General features: G+C 43.3%; 1 protein-coding gene across 1 annotated transcript in view; it reads right to left on the reverse strand.

Moving 5' to 3' along the window:
- Nucleotides 1-18578, reverse strand: part of lad1 (ladinin) — a 48892-nt gene that overhangs the window by 10245 nt on the left and 20069 nt on the right. The window contains exons 4-9 of the mRNA XM_065021033.1: nucleotides 13412-13470; nucleotides 13045-13177; nucleotides 12780-12866; nucleotides 7971-8014; nucleotides 6025-6070; nucleotides 6-49 (exon numbers count right to left, since the gene is read on the reverse strand). Of these exons, the coding sequence (XP_064877105.1) occupies nucleotides 6-49; nucleotides 6025-6070; nucleotides 7971-8014; nucleotides 12780-12866; nucleotides 13045-13177; nucleotides 13412-13470 (413 nt within the window). The remainder of the gene's footprint in view (nucleotides 1-5; nucleotides 50-6024; nucleotides 6071-7970; nucleotides 8015-12779; nucleotides 12867-13044; nucleotides 13178-13411; nucleotides 13471-18578) is intronic.

Here is an 18578-nt window from a genome sequence, read left to right on the forward strand (position 1 = left end):
CTCACTTCCTTTGGAAAGGTGATGCTTTGTCCTGCTCCTCAGTTTGGTCCTGGAAAAGACAGATACTGTTATATAACTAGAATATACAGTTTGTTTCAAAAGCTTTGGGGATAAAGCATTTTCACAAAACTCAAAACAGATCATCAAAAAGGCAGTCGTTTCAAAACTCATTTTCAATTGACTAAGAACCACACAAAATCATACAGTCACTTTCACTTAATCAGTGTTTCATCTAGAAATAAGTTTCACATTGCAATACATGTTAATATAAAGGGTTAGGTCCAAGCCCTGTGATACATGTTTATATAAAGTAATTCCTTTTCACAATGCAATGCTCACATTACTTTTGGTATGATTCTCTTCTCATTTGTTAAAATATATTTTACTATTACTTAACCTGACTGCTCTACAGATTAAAAAAACAAAAACAATAATGAAAATGACTGTGAAGAAGAAACATAACATTTGATTTAAACTGTAATGTACTATTATGATGCCTATTCTGATTTTCCTTCACAGTAAGTAAAACAGAAAGCTGATTGACAAGATCAGAGATGTACTGTACGTTAACAAATGCATCCTTTGTTGGGATCTTTTTGATGGTGGACAAAGTTACAATGTATTCCATGTTGAGTTTGCATCCCAATATTACACTTTATGTACATCACAGAAGACTGAAATATAACTAAACTGTTTGACATAGAAACAACAGGTTTTGTAAGTTTTTTAAAATTTAAATAATCTTTATAAAATTATGAAAAAGACTAATAAGATTCCATAGGCAAAGTGAAGGGTTATTTAGTAGACTTATTCAAAGCAGAGGTTGAAACCTAAATTATTTTCCAATCATTTCGTTCTGAACAGAATTTCTTTAATTCCGTTCCAATGTTCCGACCAGCAAAATAAAGTTTTGAATTGGTTTGATCCCCGATAAAGTACCGGTTTATATCGTTCCTTTCTGTTCCTTTTTAAACCTCTGAATATGATGTTTTTTTAACATTAAATTACTTCACCAATCAGTGTGGATAAAGCAGCAAGCTATATCCTCGTTTTGAAACTACAAGTGAATACTGTCACCTGCGTCGAATACAACAATACCGTGAAATTATTACTTACAAGCCCTTAACCAACAATGCAGTTTTAATAAAATAGAGTTAAGAAAATATTAATTAATTAAACTAAAGTTGAAAAAATGAACACAATAAAATAACAATATCGAGGCTATATACAGGGGGTACGGGTACCGCGTCAATGTACCGGTTAGTCGAGGTAATTTGTACTTGTAGGTACGGGTAAAGTGACTATGCATAGATAATAAGCAGTGAGTAGCAGCAGTAGTGTGGGGGGGCAGGGTAGCCTAGTGGTTAGAGCGTTGGACTAGTAACCGATCAAACCCCCGAGCTGACAAGGTAAACACCTGTCATTCTGCCCCTGAACACGCAGTTAACCCACTGTTCCTAGGCCAGCTAACCCACTGTTCCTAGGCCAGCTAACCCACTGTTCCTAGGCCAGCTAACCCACTGTTCCTAGGCCAGCTAACCCACTGTTCCTAGGCCAGTTAACCCACTGTTCCTAGGCCAGTTAACCCACTGTTCCTAGGCCAGCTAACCCACTGTTCCTAGGCCAGCTAACCCACTGTTCCTAGGCCAGCTAACCCACTGTTCCTAGGCCAGCTAACCCACTGTTCCTAGGCCAGCTAACCCACTGTTCCTAGGCCGTCATTGAAAATAATAATTTGTTCTTAACTGACTTGCCTAGTTAAATAAAGGTAAAAAAAATAAATTAAAAAATTAAAAAATGCAAATAGTCCAGGTGGCCATTTGATCATCAGTCTTAAGGCTTGGAGGTAGAAGCTGTTAAGGAGCCTGTTGGACCTAGACTTGGCACTCCGGTACAGCAGAGAGAACCGTTTATGACTTGGGAGTCTTTGACAATTCTTGGGGCCTTCCTATAGACGTAGAGTATAGAGTTCCTGGATGGCAGGAAGCTTGGCCCCATGATGTACTGGGCCGTACGTACTACCCTCTGCAGGAACTTACAGTCGGATGCCGAGCAGTTGCAATGCCAGGCGGTGATGCAACAGGTCAGGATGCTCTTGATGGTGCAGCTGTATAACTTTTTGAGGATCTGGGGACTCTTACAAAATCTTTTAATTTCCTGAGACTGACATTTTATATTTGTTACTTTACCCCTACCTACATTTGTTACTTTACCCCTACCTACATTTGTTACTTTACCCCTACCTACATTTGTTACCTTACCCCTACCTACATTTGTTACCTCACCCCTACCTACATTTGTTACCTTACCCCTACCTACATTTGTTACTTTACCCCTACCTACATTTGTTACTTTACCCCTACCTACATTTGTTACCTCACCCCTACCTACATTTGTTACCTTACCCCTACCTACATTTGTTACTTTACCCCTACCTACATTTGTTACCTTACCCCTACCTACATTTGTTACTTTACCCCTACCTACATTTGTTACTTTACCCCTACCTACATTTGTTACCTCACCCCTACCTACATTTGTTACCTTACCCCTACCTACATTTGTTACTTTACCCCTACCTACATTTGTTACTTTACCCCTACCTACATTTGTTACTTTACCCCTACCTACATTTGTTACTTTACCCCTACCTACATTTGTTACTTTACCCCTACCTACATTTGTTACCTTACCCCTACCTACATTTGTTACTTCACCCCTACCTACATTTGTTACTTCACCCCTACCTACATTTGTTACTTCACCCCTACCTACATTTGTTACAAAAAAAGGTAAAGTGACTATAGATAACTGTCTTGATATGTTTGCACAATGATAGTTTGTTGGTGATGTGGACACCAAGGAACTTTGAACTTTTGATCTGCACCACCGTCAATATTAATGGGGGCCTGTTCGACCCTCCTTTTCCTGTAGTCCACGGTCAGTTCTAGTTCACATTGAGGGAGAGGTTGTTGTCCTGGCACCACACTGCCAAGTCTCTGACCTCCTCCCTATAGGCTGTCTCATTGTTGTCGGTGTTCAGGCCTACCACTGTTGTGTCGTCAGCAAACTTAATGAGAGTGTTGGAGTCGTGCTTGGCCACGCAGTCGTGGATTAATAGTTGGATGGGCTATTTACAGATGGGCTATGTACAGGTGCAGTAATCTGTGAGCTGCTCTGACAGTTGGTGCTTAAAGCTAGTGAGGGAGATATGAGTCTCCAGCTTCAGTGATTTTTGCAGTGCGTTACAGTCATTGGCAGCAGAGAACTGGAAGGAGAGGCGGCCAAAGGAGGAATTGGCTTTGGGGGTGACCAGTGAAAAATACCTGCTGGAGCGCGTGCTACGGGTGGGTGCTGCTATGGTGACCAGTGAGACAAGTCAGTTAATTAAGAACAAATTCTTATTTACAATGACGGCCTACCTCAGCTAAACCCTAACCTGGATGAACCTTGGCCAAGTGTTGCTATGCTTTATCTTGGCCATGTCGCAGTTGTAAATGAGAACCTGTTCTCAACTAGCCTACCTGGTTAAATAAAGGTGAAATAAATCAAATATATATAAAAAAAGGGAGTACAGGAGGGGACTAAGCATCACCCCTGAGGGGCCCCAGTATATAGATTTTTTAAATGTAACCTTTATTTATCCAGGTAGGCCAGTTGAGAACAAGTTCTCATTTACAACTGCGACCTGGCCAAGATAAAGCAAAGCAGTGTGAACAGACAACACAGAGTTACACATGGAGTAAACAATTAACAAGTCAATAACACAGTAGAAAAAGTATATATACAGTGAGTGCAAATGAGGTAAGATAAGAGAGGTAAGGCTATAAATAGGCCATGGTGCTGAAGTAATTACAATATAGCAATTAAACACTGGAATGGTAGATGTGCAGAAGATGAATGTGCAAATATGCTATGCAATTGCGTGAGAAAACTGAGCGGGGCCAGACGGATTACCGGGACGTGCACTCAGAGCATTGACCAACTGGCAAGTGTCTTCACTGACATGTTCAACCTCTCCCTGACAGAGCCTGTAATACCAACATGTTTCAGAGCATTGACCAACTGGCAAGTGTCTTCACTGACATGTTCAACCTCTCCCTGACAGAGCCTGTAATACCAACATGTTTCAGAGCATTGACCAACTGGCAAGTGTCTTCACTGATATTTTCAACCTCTCCCTGACCGAGCCTGTAATACCAACATGTTTCAAGCAGACCACAATAGTCCATGTGCCCAAGAAAGCGAAGGTAACCATCTTAAATGACTAGCACTTATGTCGGTGGCCATGAAGTGCTTTGAAAGGCTGGTCATGGCTCACATCAACAGCATCCTCCTGGACACCCTAGACCCACTCCAATTGGCATACCGCCCCAACAGATCAACAGATGGCGCAATCCCTATTGCACTCCACGCTACCCTTTCCCACCTGGACAAAAGGAACACCTATGTGAGAATGCTATTCATTGACTACAGCTCAGCGTTCAACACCATAGTGCCATCAAAGCTCATCACTAAGCTAAGGACCCTGGGACTAAACACCTCCCTCTGCAACTGGTTCCTGGACTTCCTGATGCCCCCAGGTAGTAAGGGTAGAAAAACAATATCTGCTCATCCTCCCGAGTGGCACAGCGGTCTAAGGCATCTCAGTGGAACAACCGAGTGCTGAGGACCAGGCAGTAAGCAGGTTTGGTAGCCTACTAATGACCATCAGCAGCATCAGAGCTTGGAGAAGCCTAATTACAGTGACTAAACAGTCACATGGGATTTGACTGCCATCATGACTGGCAGTAATACGGTCACTGTAACAGCCCACCCCATTGGGTATCTCACCGCACGGATTAAAAGTACATTTACATTCTAAAACTTCTGACAGACAATGTCATACTTTTGGACTCCCAGAAGGCATGAACTGTTGAGTCCTTTTTTTATTTACACTTAAGACATGACTCTTCTGCTGTGCTGTCGAATTTGTGAATTTTGTCTCTTGTTGTATAATTAGTTTATACTGGATTAATCTTACAGTTTTAATAACTGTTAAGTTCCAAAACTCCCTCCATCTTGTTCCAAAACTCCCTCCATCTTGTTCCAAAACTCCCTCCATCTTGTTCCAAAACTCCCTCCATCTTGTTCCAAAACTCCCTCCATCTTGTTCCAAAACTCCCTCCATCTTGTTCCAAAACTCCCTCCATCTTGTTCCAAAACTCCCTCCATCTTGTTCCAAAACTCCCTCCATCTTGTTCCAAAACTCCCTCCATCTTGTTCCAAAACTCCCTCCATCTTGTTCCAAAACTCCCTCCATCTTGTTCCAAAACTCCCTCCATCTTGTTCCAAAACTCCCTCCATCTTGTTCCAAAACTCCCTCCATCTTGTGCCTATATCAGTTATTTTTAAGTCTTGATTCCAGTACTTCATATTTTTTTTCTACGAGATTATCAATTGGCTTTCTGCAAGCTTTTGTATGTCTTACCAATCATATGAGTGTATTTTTCTGAGTAAATAGGATTCCCTCAACATCGCTCTGATGTCCAAAAGCTTTCTGGATGAAATTGTATCATATAAAACATACAAGTTGCATATATTTTAATATATTCTGTAATTTGCAGTGCTGTACCATTTTACATTCAAAGGACAATTTTGAAATGTTAGATTATTTTGCTATTGGATTAACTGGTTGTTAAAATAACTAAATTGAGAAGATTATTATGATGTTTTGGTGATTAAATCAATGTCTAATGGTATTTCACAGTAAATGTATATTTTGGATTAATGGTTATGTGGTGAAATATGTTTTCAAGGCAACAAAAAACTAGGCATGTTTTGCCTAGTTAAATAAAGGTTAAATATATATATTTTTAAATTCAAACAAAATTAGTGCAATATATGAGACATTTCAGGTGTTACCAGGTAGGCGTTTTGTACGAATAGTTTTTTTTTAAACCACCACATAAACCAAAGCGATAGAAAAATCATAATTTTTATATCATAAACCCCTGACCTTTAACCCAAACTTTATTAACTCACCGAGCTACTGGGTTCAAATGTCTTGGAGGCCATCCGGACGCTGGCACTGCGAGAGAGAGACACAGAGAGAGATTGAGAGGTGAGAGAGAGATTGAGAAGATAGAGAGGCGAGAGATAGAGAGATTGAGAGAAGAGAGAGAGGAGAGAGATAGAGATTGAGAAGAGAGATTGAGAGGAGAGATAGAGAGGAGAGAGATTGAAAGGATAGAGGAGAGATTAAGAGGAGAGAGAGAGATTGAGAGGAGAGAGAGATTGAGAGAGAGAGAGAGAGAGAGATTGAGAGGAGAGAGAGAGATTGAGAGGAGAGCGATAGAGAGAGATTGAGTGGAAAGAGATAGAGAGATTGAAAGGAGAGGGAGAGAGAGAGATTGAGAGGAGAGCGATAGAGAGAGATTGAGTGGAAAGAGATAGAGAGATAGAGAGGAGAGAGAGAGAGAGAGAGAGATAGAGAGGAGAGAGAGATTGAAAGGAGAGGGAGAGAGATAGAGAGGAGAGAGAGATTGAAAGGAGAGGGAGAGAGATAGAGAGGAGAGAGAGAGAGAGAGAGAGAGGAGAGAGAGATTGAAAGACAAAGTTGGATAAAACAAAAGATAATTGATCATAAAACATAACAGCCATGATGTAGCAAGGATCACAGTCAGTATGTTAGAGCTCTGCTACCCGACCAGAACCCGAGATTATACATCGGTTTAGCGCAGGGTAGGGCCTGTTTTTCATCAATATCTGGTTTGGTTTATTAATTCGACCATTTTAAAAACAAGCACACATAGAACTTGAAAAAGACACATGCACATGAGTACATAGCAACACACGTAAGCACTCCAGTCTATACTATAGATGCTGTATCCTTAACTGCCTGTTCAGGGGAAGAACGACAGATTTGTACCTTGTCAGCTCGGGGATTTGAACTTGTAACCTTCCGATTACTAGTCCAATGCTCTAACCACTAGGCTACCCTTTCCTGGGTAGCTGATCAGAGATAGACATAATAGGGAAAAGAGCAAACAAAGCAAGATAAAATATCACGTCCATTAATCTATGTGTGTGTGTGTGTGTGTGTGTGTGTGTGTGTGTGTGTGTGTGTGTGCTGTGGGGGTTGAAGCTATGAACCTACAGGCTTGGCTCGCTCATCCCTTCCAGGCTTTTGGGAGGGTGGACGGACAATGCGCCTGTCATAGTGGATGTAAGCATTGTCCCCACGCGCTCTGGCAGCTTTCATGGCTGGGATAAGTTCTTTCCTCTTCTGGGGCACAGTTTCAGGATAGTCCTCGTTGAGGAAGATTTATGTTCCTCTCAAGGTCTTGGCTCTTTCCAGAACAGCTACCTTGTCCTTGAACCTCAGGAACTTGACCATTATTGGCCTGGGCCTGTCACCTGGGCCAGTAATGGGTTTTCCAGTCCTGTGGGCATGTTCCACTTCAGTCTTCATGTGGTCCATCTTCAGTTTCTCAGAGATCATTTCCCTTACTTTGTCCTCAGACTCCATTCAGGTCTCATGAGGATATTCTGCAATTCCGCTGTTCCACCTTGATTGTCCCTTGAGATAATCTGATTTCTCCGTCATTCTCATCATATATTCACATACAGAACTGATGTCCTATCTCACTGACTTACAGATTGCTGTCATCTTGCAATTCTCCTGTTTTAACTCATTGAGCTGACGCTGGGAGAACTGCAAACTGTTCTTCAGGTCCTGGACCTCTCTGGTCAGGTCGTCCATTATTTTATTAGTTGACTCCACCAGTAATTGGACAAAAAACTTGAAGCTATTTTCTTGTTGTTGTAACAACTTCTTGTTCAACTCTTTTTGTTTGTTAAAAAAAATCCTTCACCTGTGATAGTGAGAAACCCATGGCCTTACATTTGACAGAGACAATCGGGCAATGGTAATTGTCATGGGCATGGGTAGGGCTCGGGCTTATCTAATGTGTGTGTGTGTGTGTTACCTCCTCTGTAAAGGCATGCTTTCCTCCTCTTTCTTCCTCAGCATCTGTGGACAGAGAGAGCATGTGTGTGTCAGTGAGGACAGAGAGTGTGTGTGTCAGTGAGGACAGAGTGAGTGTGTGTCAGTGAGGACAGAGTGAGTGTGTGTCAGTGAGGACAGAGTGAGTGTGTGTCAGTGAGGACAGAGTGAGTGTGTGTCAGTGAGGACAGAGTGAGTGTGTGTCAGTGAGGACAGAGTGAGTGTGTGTCAGTGAGGACAGAGTGAGTGTGTGTCAGTGAGGACAGAGAGTGTGTGTGTCAGTGAGGACAGAGTGAGTGTGTGTCAGTGAGGACAGAGTGAGTGTGTCAGTGAGGACAGAGTGAGTGTGTGTCAGTGAGGACAGAGAGTGTGTGTGTCAGTGAGGACAGAGAGTGTGTGTGTCAGTGAGGACAGAGTGAGTGTGTGTCAGTGAGGACAGAGTGAGTGTGTCAGTGAGGACAGAGTGAGTGTGTGTCAGTGAGGACAGAGTGAGTGTGTGTCAGTGAGGACAGAGAGTGTGTGTGTCAGTGAGGACAGAGAGTGTGTGTGTGTGTGTGTGTGTGTGTGTGTGTGTGTGTGTGTGTGTGAATCCTACTGGCTCTGATGCTCGTCGGACATGGCAGGGCTTGAAAAATATTCTGGACTACAAAGGGTAACCCAGCCGCGAGCTGCCCAGTGGGTAACCCAGCCGCGAGCTGCCCAGTGGGTAACCCAGCCGCGAGCTGCCCAGTGGGTAACCCAGCCGCGAGCTGCCCAGTGGGTAACCCAGCCGCGAGCTGCCCAGTGGGTAACCCAGCCGCGAGCTGCCCAGTGGGTAACCCAGCCGCGAGCTGCCCAGTGGGTAACCCAGCCGCGAGCTGCCCAGTGACACGAGCCAACCAGATGAGATAAATGCCTTTTATGCTCGCTTCGAGGCAAGCAAAACTGAAGCATGCATGAGAGCACTAGCGGTAATCCCACTCTCGATGTGAGTAAGACCTTTAAAAAGATCAACATTCACAAAGCCGCGGGGCCATGGATTACCAGGACGTGTACTGAAGCTGCACGTACCAACTGGCAAGTGTCTTCACTGACATGGTCAACCTCCCCTGACTGAGTCTGTAATACCTACATGTTTCAAGTAGACCACCATAGTCCCTGTGCCCAAGGAAGGTAACCTGCTTACCGCTCCGTAGCACTCACGTCTGTAGCCATGAAGTGCTTTGAAAGGCTGGTCATGGCTCACATCAACACCATTATCCCAGAAACCCTAGACCCACTCTAATTTGCATACCGCCCAAACAGATCCACAGATGATGCAATCTCTATTGCACTCCACACTGCCCTTTCCCACCTGGACAAAAGGAACACTTATGTGAGAATGCTATTCATTGACTATAGCTCAGCGTTCAACACCATAGTACCCTCAAAGCTCATCACTAAGCTAAGAATCCTGGGACTAAACACCTCCCTCTGAAATTGGATCCTGGACTTCCTGATGAGCCACCCCCAGGTGGTGGGGGTAGGAAGCAACACATCTGCCACACTGATCCTCAACACTGGTGCTCCCCAGGGGTGCCTGCTCAGTCCCCTCCTGTACAGGCACGACTCCAACACCATCATTAAGTTTGCAGACGACACAACAGTGGTAGGCCTGATCACCGACAACGACTAGACAGCATATAGGGAGGTCAGAGACCTGGCCGGTTGGTGCCAGAATAACAACCTGTTCCTCAACGTAACCAAGACTAAGGAGATGATTGTGGACTACAGTAAAAGGAGGACCGAGCACGCCCCATTCTCATCGACTGGGCTGTAGTGGAGCAGGTTGAGAGCTTCAAGTTCCTTGGTGTCCACATCAACAACAAACTAGAATGGTCCAAACACACCAAGACAGTCATGAAGAGGGCACGACAAAGCCTATTCCCCCTCAGGAAACTAAAAACATTTGTTATGGGTCCTCAGATCCTCAAAAGGTTCTACAGCTGCAACATGGAGAGCATCCTGGTTGCATCATTGCCTGGTATGGCAACTGCTCAGCCTCTGACCGCAAGGCACTACTGGGGTACTGCGTACGGACCAGTACATCACTGGGGCTAAGCTGCCTGCCATCCAGGACCTCTAAACCAGGCGGTGTCAGAGGAAGGCCCTAAAAATGGTTAAAGACCCCAGCCACCCCAGTCATAGACTGTTCTCTCTCCTACCGCATGGCAAGCGGTACCGGAGTGCCAAGTCTAGGACAAAAAGGCTTCTCAACAGTTTTTACCCCCAAGCCATAAGATTCCTGAACAGGTAATCAAATGGCTACCCGGACTATTTTCACTGTTTGCCTCCCCAACCCCTCTTTTTATGCTGCTGCTACTCTTTGTTTATCATATATGCATAGTGACTTTAACTATACATTCATGTACATATTACCTCAATTGAGCTGACCCAAGTGAGTGCTCCCGCACATTGGCTAACCTGGCTATCTGCATTGTGTACCACCCACCACCCGGCAACCCCTCTCTTACGCTACTGCTACTCTCTGTTCATCATATATGCATAGTCACTTGAACCATATCTACATACTACCTCAATCAGCCTGACTAACCAGTGTCTATACATAGCCTCACTACTGTATATAGCCTCACTACTGTATATAGCCTCTCTACTGTATATAGCCTCTCTACTGTATATAGCCTCTCTACTGTATATATCCTCTCTACTGTATATAGCCCCTATACTGTATATAACCTGTCTTTTTACTGTTGTTTTATTTCTTTACTTACCTATTGTTCACCTAATACCTTTTTTGCACTATTGGTTAGAGCCTGTAAGTAAGCATTTCACTGTAAGATCTACTAGACCTGTTGTATTCAGCGCACATGACAAATAAACTTTTATTTGATTTGAGTCAGGTTTGTAGGCCGCTTTTTCAGTTCTGCCCACACATTTTCTATAGGCTTGAAGTCAGGGCTTTGTGATGGCCACTCCAATACACTGACTTTGTTGTCCATTTTGCCACAACATTTTGCCACAACTTTGGAAGTATGCTTGGAGTCATTGTCTATTTGGAAGACCCATTTGTGACCAAGCTTTAACTTCCTGACTGATGTCTTGAGATGTTGCTTCAATATATCCACATAATTTTCCTCCCTCATGATCCCATCTGTTTTGTTACGTGTGTAATATTTGTGTTGTGGAGAAATGACCAGGCAGGAGACGGGAGTACAGTTAGTTGTCGTTTAGTCCAAAAACCCCTCGTGCTCTACAGTTCCCGGCACCCCAGTGCTCATGTGCATTTCCTATTAGGTGTAGTAACGTAACACTGCCGTAATGCATTACTGCTTAGTAACAGCACAGTAACTAATATAAACAGATGTAGATCCCAGATACTACAACGTGCACCAGTCCCTCCTGCAGCAAAGCACCCCCACAACATGATGCTGCCACCCCCGTGCTTCACGGTTGGGATGGTGTTCTTCGGCTTGCAAGCCTCCCCCTTTTTCCTCCAAACATAACTATGGTCATTATGGCCAAACAGTTTTAGTTTTGTTTCATCAGACCAGAGGACCAGAGGACATTTCTCCAAAAAGTACGATCTTCGTCCCCGTGTGCAGTTGCAAACCGTAGTCTGGCTTTTTAATGGCGGTTTTGGAGCAGTGGCTTCTTCCTTGCTGAGCAGCCTTTCAGGTTATGTCGATATAGGACTCGTTTTACTGTGGATATAGATACTTTTGTACCTGTTTCCTCCAGCATCTTCACAAGGTCCTTTGCTGTTGTTCTGGGATTGATTTGCACTTTTCGCACCAAAGTACGTTCATCTCTATAAGACAGAACGCTTCTCCTTCCTGAAAGGTATTGTTTGTACAGAACGTGGTACTCCCTCTTCCTCGACAGCTCTTCCTCGACAGCTCTTCCTCGACAGTTCCTCGACAGTTCTAAACTCTAACTCTACTCGTGTTACATCTGCCCCTGACACACCCTACTTCTCATCCTGTGTCTCCCTAACCCGGTGCTCTCTTCCTCTCTGTGTGGGTGCTTTGGACTGTATGAGTGTAGATAGGTGTGCTGAGGCCGAGCAGATCCCCACCAGCTGCTACCTGTTCCAAAATCAAGATAGATCTCTACAAATACTCAGCCCTGCCACTTCCACGCTGCATAATCTCTGCTCAGTCAGTCTACGTTTCAAGCCGTTTGTTCCTGCATAGAACTTGTTATCCTGGTGTGCCTGTTTTCACTAGCCTGATGCTGCTTTTCCCTCCCCTACAGTTCCGCCCGCTCTGCCTCTGGTCCCTGTCCACAGTTCCTCGTCTTGTCAGTCCTGCTTCCGTGGCCTGGACCCCTGCTCTATGGCTTCCTTGGAATCCGTTCCAGACCTGCTTACCCTGCCCTTGCTCCCCTTGCCTCAGCCTCAGTCCCCGGTTGCCTGCTACCCGCCCGAGCCTCCCCTGCACCCCATCTTCCCACCGTTGTTCAATAAATACCTAGGCATCTTCTCCTTTTCTCCTCGTCCGAGTCTGCACTTGGGTTTACCTGCTCCGCCCCGTATAACAACTCTACAGTTCTAAACCCCCACTAACTCTACTTTACAGTTCTTAATTCACTCCAACTACAGTTCTTAATTCACTCCAACTCTACAGTTCTTAATTCACTCCAACTACAGTTCTTAATTCACTCCAACTCCACAGTTCTTAATTCACTCCAACTCTACAGTTCTTAATTCACTCCAACTCTACAGTTTACAGTCAAATTCTGACCAACAGAACAACATACCAGTGTTTAAAACCCTATTTTTAAGCCACAGGTGTTTAGAGCATGTGTTAGTTACCCTGAAGGAGACGGTCCTAGAGCTCTGTCTGGCGAAGGCTGGTCTGGCTGTCTGCTCCAAACTAACAGAGGATCCATTCACACTGCCCTAAACACACACACACACACACACACACACACACACACACAAAAATCAACACAGAGTATAAAGCTGTCTTTTAGAATACAGTGTAAAGTCTTATTGGTTTTAACACTAGAGGGTGCTCTTGCACAGTTACAGAGACTGTATGTCTGTGAGTCGTGGCAAAAGTCCAATTGTGTATTACCTCTGTGTGTCCGTAGTGGGTGGGGCTCTGAGCTCCTCTAGCGGGGGACAGCGGTGTTGTGGGAGAATGGGGGCTCATGGGACTTGTATGCCCACTGGGGGAGGGACTCTTATCAAAGGAGATGGACAGAGAACTAAAGGAAGGGATAACAGGAAGTTAGAAACCTAGAGGAAGTTTGAAAACTACTGGAAGAGATAACAGTAAGTTTGAGAACTACTGGAAGAGATAGATGGAAGTTTGAGAACTACAGGAAGCTATAACAGGATGCTATAGTACCACAGGAAGAGATAACAGGAAGTTAGAGAACTAAAGGAAGAGGTTGGACAGACACTTGGCAGACTAATTTATCTAGGGGCCGTTTTCTTACCTGACAAACTTGAAGGGAGGTTTGGAGTCTGGGCCTAGGTCCTGGGAACCATTCTGCTGCTGTTACAACACATAATAGATAGACAGTTACCATGGGAACTATTCTGCTGCTGTTACAACACAACATATAGACAGTTACCATGGGAACCATTCTCCTGCTGTTACAACACAACATATAGACAGTTACCATGGGAACCATTCTCCTGCTGTTACAACACAACATATAGACAGTTACCATGGGAACCATTCTCCTGCTGTTACAACACAACATATAGACAGTTACCATGGGAACCATTCTCCTGCTGTTACAACACAACATATAGACAGTTACCATGGGAACCATTCTCCTGCTGTTACAACACAACATATAGACAGTTACCATGGGAACCATTCTCCTGCTGTTACAACACAACATATAGACAGTTACCATGGGAACCATTCTCCTGCTGTTACAACACAACATATAGACAGTTACCATGGGAACCATTCTCCTGCTGTTACAACACACAGTTCGCTATGGATACGGCAGCTACCATACAGTGCAGTGGCACAACTTCTGAATCAAATGTTTTTGGCGTCCCGACAAACAGTTGTAGACCTTACCATGAAATGCTTACTTTACAAGCCCTTAACCAACAATGCAGTTCAAAAAAAATATTTATTAAATAAACTAAAGTCAAAAATAAAAGAGCAACAATAAAATAACAATAACGAGGCTATATACAGGGGGTACCGGTACCAAGTGTGCGAGGGTAAGGGTTAGTCATGGTAATATCAATTTGAGCCGGAACAGGATCCCGAACCTCTCAGATTTGAATTTGTTTCTTCCGGCACCTATTTCCACTGTTTGCGTTGTAGACATTCTAATAAACGTGATCTGCGTTTAGATCAAGTTGCCTGCTCCTTATTTCTCCCACCCTCCAGAAAGACCATCATGTAAAAGCACAGTGATCATTCTATGTAGTCATCCTATCCTGCCCTATCCTGCCACACTGATTCCAGACCTGCTCTCTTATTTGTACATAGATGTTATGGGGAGGGCCGGTGGGGTAAGTATCTGGTCTTGACACAGATCTTGGTCAGCTAGTGAAGAGTTCCCTACTTAATCACGTCACATAGCCTAGGCTAGTCATCTCCCTACTGAAAAAGTCAGCAGAGGATGCCTGGTCGTTCTTTAGAAGCAATTTCCTCACCATCTTAAATAAGCATGCCCCATTCAAAACATGTAGAACTAAGAACAGATATAGCCCTTGGTTCACCCCAGACCTGACTGCAGGTCTGTAAACTCTCCTTCCAGACTCACATTAAGCATCTCCAATCCAAAATGAAATCTGGAATCGTCTTCCTATTTTGCAACAAAGCATCCTTCACTCACACTGCCAAACATACCCTCGTAAAACTGACTATCCTACCGATCCTCGACTTCGGCGATGTCATTTACAAAGTAGCCTCCAACACTTTACTCAGCAAACTGGATGTAGTCTATCACAGTGCCATCTGTTTTGTCACCAAAGCCCCATATACTACCCACCACTGTGACCTGTATGCTCTTGTTGGCTGGCCCTCGCTTCATATTCGTCGTCAAACCCACTGGCTCCAGGTCATCTATAAGTCTATGATAGGTAAAGCCCCGCCTTATCTCAGCTCACTGGTCACCATAGCAACACCCACCCATAGCACGCGCTCCAATAGGTATATTTCACTGGTCATCCCCAAAGCTAACACTTCCTTTGGCCGCCTTTCTTTACAGTTCTCTGCTGCCAATGACTGGAATGAATTGCAAAAATCTCTGAAGCTAGAGTCTTATATCTCCCTCTCTAACTTTAAGCATCAGCTGTCAGAGTAGCTTACCAATCACTGTACCTGTACACAGCCAAACTGTAAATAGCACACCCAACTATGTCATCCCCATTAGAGGTCGACCAATTAATCGGAATGGCCGAATAATTAGGGCCGATTTCATTTTTTCATAACAATCGGAAATCGTTAATTTTGGACGCCGATTTTGCAGATGTTTTATTTTTTTTACACCTTTATTTAATCTTTATTTAACCAGGCAAGTCAGTTAAGAACACATTCTTGGTTTCAATGACGGCCTAGGAACTCATTGTGAATTAATTTGCCAGAATTTTACATAATTATGACATAACATTGAAGGTTGTGTAATGTAACAGGAATATTTAGACTTGGGGATACCATCCGTTAGATAAAATACGGAACAGTTCCGTATTTCACTGAAAGAATAAACGTTTTGTTTTCGAGATTATAGTTTCCAGATTTGACCATATTAATGACCTAAGGCTCGTATTTCTGTGTGTTATTCTGTTATAATTAAGTCTACGATTTGATAGAGCAGTCTGACTGAGCGATGGTGGGCACCAGCAGGCTCATAAGCATTCATTCAAACAGCACTTCCGTGCGTTTTGCCAGCAGCTCTGCTGTTTATGAATTCAAGCCTATCAACTCTCGAGATTAGGCTGGTGTAACGATGTGATGTGAAATGGCTAGCTAGTTAGTGGGGTGCGCGCTAATAGCGTTTCAAATGTCACTCGCTCTGAGACTTGGAGTAGTTGTTTCCCTTGCTCTGCATGGGTAACGCTGCTTCGAGGGTGGCTGTTGTCGATGTGTTCCTGGTTCGAGCCCAGGTAGGAGCGAGGAGAGGGACAGAAGCTATACTGTTACACTGGCAATACTAAAGTGCCTATAAGAACATCCAATAGTCAAAGGTATATGAAATACAAATGGTATAGAGAGAAATAGTCCTATAATTCCTATAATAACTACAACCTAAAACTTCTTACCTGGGAATATTGAAGACTCGTGTTAAAAGGAACCACCAGCTTTCATATGTTCTCATGTTCTGAGCAAGGAACTTAAACGTTAGCTTTCTTACATGGCACATGTTACACTTTTACTTCTCCAACACTTAGTTTTTGCATTATTTAAACCAAATTGAACATGTTTCATTATTTATTTGAGGCTAAATTGATTTTATTGATGTATTCTATTAAGTCAAAATAAGTGTTCATTCAGTATTGTTCTAATTGTCATTATTTCAAATCATAATCGGTCGACCTCTAATCCCCATATTGTTATTTATCCTCTTGCTCTTTTGCACCCCAGTATCTCTACTTGCACATCATCATCTGCACATATATCACTCCAGTGTTAATGCTAAATTGTAATTATTTCGCCTCCATGGCCTATTTATTTCCTTACCTCCCTACTCGTCTACATTTGCACGCACTGTACATAGATTTTTCTATTGTGTTATTGACTGTACATTTGTTTATGTGGAACTCTGTGTTGTTTGTGTCGCACTGCTTTGCTTTATCTTGGCCAGGTCTCAGTTGTAAATGAGAACTTGTTCTCAACTGCCCTACCTGGTTAAATAAAGGTGTTCTGCCCTACCTGGTTAAATAAAGGTGTTCTGCCCTACCTGGTTAAATAAAGGTGTTCTGCCCTACCTGGTTAAATAAAGGTGTTCTGCCCTACCTGGTTAAATAAAGGTGTTCTGCCCTACCTGGTTAAATAAAGGTGTTCTGCCCTACCTGGTTAAATAAAGGTGTTCTGCCCTACCTGGTTAAATAAAGGTGTTCTTCCCTACCTGGTTAAATAAAGGTGTTCTGCCCTACCTGGTTAAATAAAGGTGTTCTGCCCTACCTGGTTAAATAAAGGTGTTCTGCCCTACCTGGTTAAATAAAGGTGTTCTGCCCTACCTGGTTAAATAAAGGTGTTCTGCCCTACCTGGTTAAATAAAGGTGTTCTGCCCTACCTGGTTAAATAAAGGTGTTCTGCCCTACCTGGTTAAATAAAGGTGTTCTGCCCTACCTGGTTAAATAAAGGTGTTCTGCCCTACCTGGTTAAATAAAGGTGTTCTGCCCTACCTGGTTAAATAAAGGTGTTCTGCCCTACCTGGTTAAATAAAGGTGTTCTGCCCTACCTGGTTAAATAAAGGTTATATTTAAAATACATTTTAAAAAACATATAACCCCTGGCTTGTCATGCAGAATTCAAAGTTGGGCTGGACAACATGCAAAAAAGTAGTGAGCTTGGGTCTAGAAAAGACTGTAGTGATTAAACTAGCAAAAGAGTGGGAGGAATGTACAGTAAATGTCCTACTCATCAGATGTATAAACCCACCAACAACAAAGAGCCTGACAGGGACAGACAGTGACTGACAGGCTGACACACACGTCACAGTTACAAATAGTAGCTAGCTAGAAATTGAGCTAAAATGTATTTTTCAAAGATTTCAAAGAAAATGAAAGTAGACAATGAATGTAGGGTGTTCCACCAAGAGTGTACATCGAAATATTTATTTATTGAGGTATCAGGGAAAGCTGCATGCTTAGTGTACAAAGAGAGCATCGCCGTCTTGAAAGACTACAACTTGTCCCGACACTTCCAGACGAAGCATGCAGAGAAATATAGTAATATGAATTCTGAGCAGAGGACAAGTGCATTGAAAGAATGCACAAAACTGCATTTAGCAAACAACGGAATTACGAGAGCTGGCTATGTACTGTCCCACAAAATTGCTAAACATAGCAAGCCATTCGTTGAGAGCGAATTCATTAAAGAATGTTGAATTGACTCTGCAGCAATATTTTGCCGCGACAAGAAAGAGCTGTTTGAAAATGTTACCTTGGCGTGTTGAGGAAATCGCAGAGAATATGGAACAACAGTTGAAAGACAAGGTAAAGGATTTCACCTATTTTTCCTTGGCCCTGGATGAGAGCAGTGATGTACGTGACACGGCTCAGTTGTTGATAATCTTACGAGGTCATAACCCCAGACTTTGAAATGACAGAGGAGCCCGCTTCAGTGCAGTCAATAAAGAGCACAACCACAGGGAAATGTTTATTGGAGTAGGTTAATAAGCGTGTGGCAAAGCTGGGACTGAAGTTTTGAAAAGTTATCCTGTGTGACCAAACTCAACAGGAAAAACCGTTAACCTTTTGAAAAGGATACCACATCAAGTAGCTGAGCTGAACCCAGATCAGACAATTATTTTCCTGCATTGCATTACTCATCAGGAGGTGCTCTGTTAATGTGTTCTGAAAATGAGCCATGTTGTGGATACAGTCACTAAAGTGGTAAACTTCATAAGAGCAAAATCTTTAAACCACAGGCAGTTTGACTCACTTGTACAGCCTTGTCAAAGC

The sequence above is a fragment of the Oncorhynchus nerka genome, linkage group LG7 (assembly GCF_034236695.1).
Source record: "Oncorhynchus nerka isolate Pitt River linkage group LG7, Oner_Uvic_2.0, whole genome shotgun sequence".
Lineage (NCBI taxonomy): Eukaryota > Metazoa > Chordata > Actinopteri > Salmoniformes > Salmonidae > Oncorhynchus > Oncorhynchus nerka.